The 7,757-nt window shown below is 45.0% G+C and overlaps 1 protein-coding gene and 1 long non-coding RNA gene across 5 annotated transcripts in view; one reads left to right on the top strand and one right to left on the bottom strand.

The window, feature by feature from the left end:
- ROCK1 (Rho associated coiled-coil containing protein kinase 1) overlaps positions 1–3,651 on the bottom strand; it is an 87,090-nt gene extending 83,439 nt beyond the window's left edge. For all 4 annotated transcript variants that reach the window (XR_003533024.1, XR_003533022.1, XM_027675562.1 and 1 more), the window contains exon 1: positions 2,566–3,651. Coding sequence is in view for 2 of the 4 variants with exons in the window: in XM_027675562.1 (XP_027531363.1) it covers positions 2,566–2,658 (93 nt within the window). In the remaining 2 variants the exon portion in view is untranslated. The remainder of the gene's footprint in view (positions 1–2,565) is intronic.
- A 624-nt stretch (positions 3,652–4,275) lies between these two features.
- On the top strand, positions 4,276–7,269 carry LOC113978113. Its single transcript, XR_003537542.1, has 2 exons — positions 4,276–4,899; positions 6,280–7,269. It is a non-coding gene; the product is annotated as an uncharacterized LOC113978113 (long non-coding RNA).
- The last annotated feature ends 488 nt before the right edge of the window (positions 7,270–7,757 follow it).

Genomic DNA, 7,757 nt, shown 5'->3' with positions numbered 1-7,757 from the left:
CTGATACAAAGGTTATTCCATGTCTGCCTTTTAGTCTACAAGGGGTACAAACTGATGTGGAAGAATAGTAAGAATTAAAACAAAGTTAAAGAGGACAAAACTATTCTAAGAGAAGCAAAAGGCATTGCTGAGACTTTTCTTTGTGCAGCCAAAAAACATATGTTTCCTGAACCTAAATGAACCCCAACATTTTAAACCTGTGTGTACAGAATATGAGATGCTGCATTTGAAGTGCCTGTGTACCAGTTATTCACATATTTCCACTCTGATACACACAGTTAGCTAACACCTTTGCTCAGGAAAACTGAAAGCAATTATAAGTAACATCAATTCACAACCTTAATTGAAGGTAAAAAAAATATTTTAGATTTAAAAAGTTCAATTTAAAATGTAGTCTGATCAGAAAACCCGATTTTATTTTCTTTTTAAGCATACCAGGTCTAAAGTCTGACAAATTTCCCACTTTAACTGAAAGATGCAGGGAGGGGAATGAGGTATTCATTTTAGAAGATATTTTAAGTGCAGATCAATTATAGCTAAGCATTTCTTCCTTAAAAGCATATCCACAGAGATTATAAGGGATTTGATACATTAGTACCTCCTTGGGCCAAGAATGATGCTTGTAGTGTGAATCACCACATTAAGAACTGGTGTAAAATATGTAAGTTCTTCAGAAAGTGTTAGGATACTTAAATTCTATAGAAAAGAGCCCAAGAACAAGTGAAACAGAGTAAAAGTCTAGCTGGCAGAAAGATTGATTTATTGACCAAACACATAAAAAGTTAGTCAACCGATTTCCTTACAAGCACCACTTTTTTTTTTTTAATTGTCAATAGTTTAAAAGCAGTTTTCTAAAAAATGGTCACTTTAAAGGACATTAAGATCTGTGATGCAAACACATGTTCTAAAATTTTAGACAGCATGACAGGAAGCATCCCAACAAGTTCATTCCCAAACTGACTAGGGCTTAGCTCCTAATCGCAATTAAGATAACTGAAATGGGGCAAATCCTTAAACTGATTATAAGATTAAGGAATACGGTTAAAGATACTACCAACTGCATGTCTGATACCTGCAAATTCCTTTCTATCACTGTAGGAAGGTCCCCATAGAACAGCCACCATTAAAGTACATACCAGCAAATTGAGAGTCATGGTTAACATAAAACCCTGGACTCTTGATTGACTCCATAGTCTTGACACCTATCAGTAGAATCTGGGTAAAAACATCTGATTAGACAGCAGACTTGAGTTATCAAAATTGACACACTATATCCTAAGCACCAGAGGTCTGCTCTTTAGCTCTGGTTCTAAGATGACAGATATGTAAACTAGATGAAAAGAAGTAAGTTAACTAGAACATGCAGAGCTATTTTCCCTTGTGGCAGCAGCATCCACAAGGCTCTCCTTTATCTAGGTATGTAGGTTTGATGGGCCAACACTTCAGAAGCTCACAAATCAGTAATAAACTAAACAGAGTATCATGAACTTGCACAGATTCTTGCATTATTCTTTTAATCTATTCACCTCCTTATGCTCAAGCGAGCTTTCTGCCAAGAGCCATGCAGCAGAAAAATGAAGAATGACTATTAAGAGCTATCTCCACCCCCACACCTCCCTTCCCTTCCAAATCCAAATGTCAGAGTTCATACTAGGAACAAATTCGATTTATTTGTTCCTCTCTGACAACAGAATGCCAAGGAAAAAAAATACACTAAAGAACTTTTATTACTTGCTACAAAGAAAAGAAATCCTTTACTTCAGTGTGAAAGTACAAATTACAATTTGGTAGTAGTTAAGGGCATCTCTAGGCATATCTAAGGCAGGTACATCATAAAAAAGTTGGTTGGATTTGGCATGCACTTTGCTGAGGTACTTTTTATAATCAGAACTGAAAGATCATCCACTTCTGTCAAGAGGCTACCAAATTACATTGATTGGTTTTATGTCAAGAAATGTTACGGTTTTCTTTCTTATGATGCAATAATAACACTGACAGCACTGGTGAGATACACTGAACCATTAGATACGATCAAGTAGGGAAACAATAAGCGAGCAGGCCTAGCACAACCACTAGTTTAAAATGTATTTAAACCCCTGCCCACCTATAAGGGCACACTAATCGTGTTTTACACGTCGTTAATTTGCAGGCTGAAGTCAGCGCTGCAGGGCTTAACCACCGCCTAAGAGGACCTCAGTCTTATAAAAAGTTGTTGAAGAGAAAATTGCTATCAAAGCTATTTACAGTCTTCTGCTCACACACAGGAGTGGCACTCACGAATTCCACCCTTGTGGAAAGGCTCCACCGCCTCTCTGACAGCCGGTGAGGCACAGAAAGGCGCACGGAGCGAGAGATGACAAGTGTGAGGCAGGGCTGGGCGGGCGCTCCTTGGCATGAGCCGCTCTCCCAGCACAGAGAGACATTCACGCACCCTCGGCTGAGTAAACAAAACACCAGTGCGGAGCTGAGCAGGGCGGTGACTCAGTCAGGAGTGCGAGATTCGGTCCCACAGGGTAAGGAATTCAGGGAGACGGGACCGGGGGCCCATTGGCGCTCCCTACTCACCAGTAAACAGTCCACGTTCACTTCGGATTTGGGGTCCTTCAAAGTCACGTCGATTTTTTCAAAGCGAGACTCAAAACTTTCTCCCGTCGACATGTTTCCGGAGATAAAAAGTTTCCCTTATTCCAGAGCAAAGTAAGGTTAAAAAAAATAATGGAAATGTGTAAAAAAAAAACAGGAACAGGCGAGCACAAAAGAGAAACCACACAGCCTGTACCCGGCTGAGGAAGCGCCTCCTGGGAGATCCCTTCAATCACGGCAGTCTCTGGGGCAAGTCCCCGCCAAGGGGGCAGAAAACCCAAGGGGAGTTCGCGGCAGGGCGGGGGAGACGAGGCTGCTTCTCCCCCCGCTTCTCCAGGCACGCACGCAGCTTCCAGGGATGCTCACAGCTCCGCCGCAGCAGGTTTCCTCTCCCTCCCTCCTCTGCTCGGGCCCCACCGTCTCAGCATTCCCATTTTCCCAGTCGGGAAAGCCGCCCTGGGATCCAGCGTAGCGGTCCCTCCTCCTCGCCCTGCTGCTGCAGCGCCGGCGGGTCGGTGCCAGGTTCCGGAGCGTGGCTTTCTTTCCGGTGAACCAGAAGAAACAACACAAAAGAAAAAAAAAAAAAAAAAAGGAAAAAAGACAAAATCCTAAAATCCTGCAGGCACACCAACAAGGCAGAGCGGATGAAAAAAAAAATCAAACTTAAGAGAATCCTCTCGGCGGCGTGTCTCAGTGCCGTGGGGTCGGTCCGTCCGTGGGCACGGGGCGAGGAAACGAGGAAGGCACAGGGCGAGTGCCCCCGCGGATGGCGGACGAGTCACCTCACCGGCGGAGCGGCGGCGGCGGCAGCAGCATCTTTCTTCCTCTCTCCTCCTCCTCCTCCTCCTCGCTGCCTCCCGCTGCTGCCAACGCCGGCTCCGCTCCCCGCTCCGCCTCACGCACGGGACGACAGCCTGGACTGCTGCAGGACCGACCCGAGGTTTGCGGCGTGCGAGGGGAGGAGGGAAGGAGGCGGCTTAAGGGGAGGGCAGAGCGTGAGGTCCGGCGGCTGCGAGGAAACCTGCGAGAGGCACCAACATGTCCGCCTTCCGTTTGAACAGTCGGCACGGCGGCCGGGGCGCATGCGCGGGGGAACGGCTCCGGTGCGGGCGGGGACGGCACGGGACGGCGGTGGGAGGTGCGCGCGCGCGCGCGAGGCGGTTGGAGTGGGCGCACACCCGGGAAGGAATCACAGAATCAGTCACAGAATTGATTAGGATGGGAAAGACCTCTCAGATCACCGAGTCCAACCTTTGACCGAACACCACCATGTCAACAAGACCACGGCACTAAGTGCCACGTCCAGTCTTTTCTTAAACACCTCCAGGGACGGTGACTCCTCCATCTCCCCGGGCGGCCCATTCCAGTGTGTAATCACCCTTTCTGTGAAGAAATTCCTCCTAATGTCCAATCTAAACCTCCTCTGGCGCAGCTTAAGACTATGTCCTCTCTTTCTCTCACTTGTAACCGGGGAGAAGAGCCCGACCACCACCAGGCTACAACCTCCTTTCAGGTACTTGTAGAGAGGGATAAAGTCACCTCTAAATCTCTTTTTCTCCAGGCTAAACAACGCCAGCTTCCTCAACCGCTTCTCGTAAGAACTGTACTCCAGACTGGTTGCCCTGCTGAAGGGAAGAGCGGGAGGGGCGGCCCCTGCACGAGCAGGGCGGGCGTGACAACCCGGGTTCGCTCCTTCCGGGAGCCGCTGGTTTTGAGTGCCCGCCCTCATCCGTCCCCGCCGGTTCCGGCGGGGCTTGAGCGCAGCCGGGGGCTCTGTCCCACTGGGAAAAGTGTCTTTTCCCGCCAGGTCCTCGTGCCGTGGAGCGATGTTGCCGCCTTGTTTCCGCCCCGACTCCCTGGAGGCGCCTCAGAGCTCGTGGCTCCCGCCACCTGCACAGCACGGGCACGGGGGGTGGCAGGTGCCAGTGAAGGTCGCTCAGAGAGCTGCTGTAGTCTCCATCCTTGCGGATCTTCAAAAGCCGTCTGGACACTGCCCTAGGCAGCCGGCTGTAAGTGGTCCTCAGGTGGTCCCTCACTGGAGATATTCAAGGACCGCTTGGATGCAACCCTGTGCCATGTGCTCTAGGACAACCCTGCTTGAGCAGGGAAGTTGGACCAGGTGATCCATTGTGGTCCGTTCCAACCTGACCCATTCTGTGAGTCTGTCCTGTTTGATCAGAGGGACTGGAGAAGTTGACCTTCAGAGATCTGTTCCAACCACAGGCACTCTGTGATCCTGGGAAGGAGTGACCACCTTCCACAACACCAGAAGTTCAAAGCATTCCAGTTTGTGTCCTGACAAGAACCATGTGCAAGGTAGCACACCAAACACAGGAAGAATAGATGCCAGCATTAAACTAAACATGTAATGCATGCAGCGTGTCTTGGTGTTTCCAGTTCAAACCTTACTGTCAGACTTGCAGCAGGGATCTTTTGTTCAAATAGGGAAACAGAATCACAGAATCAATTAGGTTGGAAAATACTTCTAAGATCAAGTCCAACCATTGCCCAAACCATGTCAACCAAACCACGGCACAAAGTACCAGGCCAGTCTTTTAAACACCTCCAGAGAGGATGACTCCACCACCTCCCTGGACAGTGCATTCCAATGTTTAACCCTTTCTGTTAAGAAATTCCTCCTAATGTCCAACCTGAACCTCCCTTGGGACAGCTTGAGACTCCAGCAAAATAGTGATTTCAAGTAATGTTGAACAGGGGCCACTGTACTGGTTCGGTTCTTTGACTTCCACTGAAGTTCCATAAATAGCAATGGCATTTTTACAAAAATCACTAAAAATTGTGTAGAGAATGTCAAGTCATTAATCTCTGGTCACTGAAAAGTTGCCCATAGCAAACCTGAATCATTAGCACTGTGAGTTATTTTCAATGTCATGACTGAGAAACAAATATATAACCAAGTGTTAGAGCATATGAGCTAATGTCACTACTTGCTGTTTTGTTTTATTCAGGAAAAAAAAAAAGAAATGGCATTCTACATTTTGCTTTTTCTTGTCCACAGCTGCCTGCATCTTTGTTTTTGTTTTCTACTGAGAAGCATGTATGTTTAAAGCAAAAATACAGGCTACAACAACATTTCACTCTCTCTCGTTTTGTGCTGGCTATTACCACAGCCCTTTGATTCAGAGGGTTTGGTTGCTCTTGGAAATGCAGATGTTCCATTTCAGCAACCACAATCCAAAAAGAACATCTCATGTATTCCACAAGCTACAGGGTGTAGGCTTGGGATTGTTTCATATGTGATGCAGCAAGTAATTTCTAAAATACAAAGAAAATGCTTCTTGCAGTCTTCATATTAAGCAAGATGAAAATCATCATTAGAGATACAGAGCCTAATACACAGTGCTCTTGAACAACCGGTTTAGGCATTAAAACACACACAGCGATGATGCCAGGCCTCACCAGGGTGATTTGAGGCACCCAGCTGGAAAGAATACAAAATTCATGAGACTGTAATAGAGTACCGAAAAGGAAGCCTGAATCTGCAGCTCAGTAGGCAGATCACCCCTGTGATCAGCAGATGCTGTTTATGTGTTTTATCCAATATCTATGGGAAAACTTATAGGTACTCTTGGAAATGCAAAACTTCTTCCATCCTCTCCAGGTGTCCCTGCAAACAAAGCTACATGGGTCTTACTCCCATTTGCCCTTTGCATCTTTGCATTTCTTTTCTTACAGTGGCCCAGATACAACAGAGTAGGTGGAGAGAAGCACCATCCCATTGGCTTGACAACTTGGAAAACTCCCAGAGATACAAGAACTGGCCATTGGACAGGCCCAGCCTCACATGTTTCTTTTCTTGTAAAGGATCTTGCCTCTATACCAATACACCTGAGAACCTCTACCAGTGTTCATGGTGAGTGAATTTGTTGTGTTTGTGTTCAGCTGCGTGCAAAGTCCTTGTTATTCAAACATATCTGTCAGACTGGGCTTTTCTCATGACTGTGGTGGACTACAAGTGCTTATCTGTCTGTCTCAAATAGAATAGAATTTGTGTGGGAGGTACTTCACCCAGCTGTCTAGGAAACTCTGAGCACTGCTTTGAAACCATAAAAGGGAGTCTTTGGCTACAAAGAGCCAAAAGAAAAATTGATTCTAATTTTTAAAAGCAGGTATGGGTTAAGTGTCTGGTGTGATAAAGTGCTCATGTCATAGCTCAAGAGTGTAATGTAATAGTTTTTAATCCAGAGAACACTCATTCACGTGCTTGGATCTTGAAGCCCATTTTCATGAACTTCAGTCAGACCATTTGTATCTATAGGATTAGAAACTTGCATATTTCTAGCATTGGCCACTTAGAAATCATAGGAAGTTCAATCCTACATAACCAACCAGTGCATTGAACATGATAGTTTTGTTTTGTTTTGTTTCATTTCCCTGATAAAAACAAAGTAAACTGAAAATCGGTAATTTCTTCTTCTTGCATTTGTTGTGTCACATATTTTGGAATCGAGCTAGGTATTGTTGAGTGAAATAGAAATTACTCAACATATGCATGACCTGATAACATTGAGCTGATAAAGCATGCAAGCCTGAAAGATCATTTTTTCTCGCTTCAAAAGCATATAGTCTTTAAGTCTTGAAAGTGTCTCTACGTAAGGTGATGTCTATGCATAGTAAACAAGCAAACTGATAATTCTTAATAAAACCAAAATCATAGTCCAGAGATCCATGTTGTCATGTGTATTTCAAAAGATATTTAAATGTTCTTGCTCTTCATGTGATACAAACTGACACTGACTTAAGAGCTGATTGTTTGGAAGAGATTGTATTATTAACTACAGAAAATCAGTTAACTGTAGAACTATACATTGGCTTCTTCTAAAACATACGTAATAACGTACTTATAAAAAGTACATGTAATACTTTTTATTGTGTAAATAACATTCTTGTACATTAGAGTACTGAGACTGTGCATTGTAAGAGGTTTCAGTAGTGCCCATTTCAGGAAATGAGCAAACAGCAAGAACACAAGAGCAGTGGAATACTCAAAAAGTATTGGCTCGGCTCTCTCCAAGCAGGTACTGTTACTCCCATCCTCTTGTGAAAAAGCTAAGAAAAAATAAGCAAAAGAGATTGTAATAAAGTCAAAGGCCATCTAGATTTTTTAGGTCACTGAGTGTGCATCTTTAAAAGGCATACACTCTCAGAAAGAG

The sequence above is a fragment of the Neopelma chrysocephalum genome, unplaced genomic scaffold, assembly GCF_003984885.1.
Source record: "Neopelma chrysocephalum unplaced genomic scaffold, ASM398488v2 Primary Assembly neopelma1_22, whole genome shotgun sequence".
Lineage (NCBI taxonomy): Eukaryota > Metazoa > Chordata > Aves > Passeriformes > Pipridae > Neopelma > Neopelma chrysocephalum.
The sequence above is the reverse complement of the archived record's forward strand: the minus strand, read 5'-3'. Positions and strand labels throughout refer to the sequence as shown.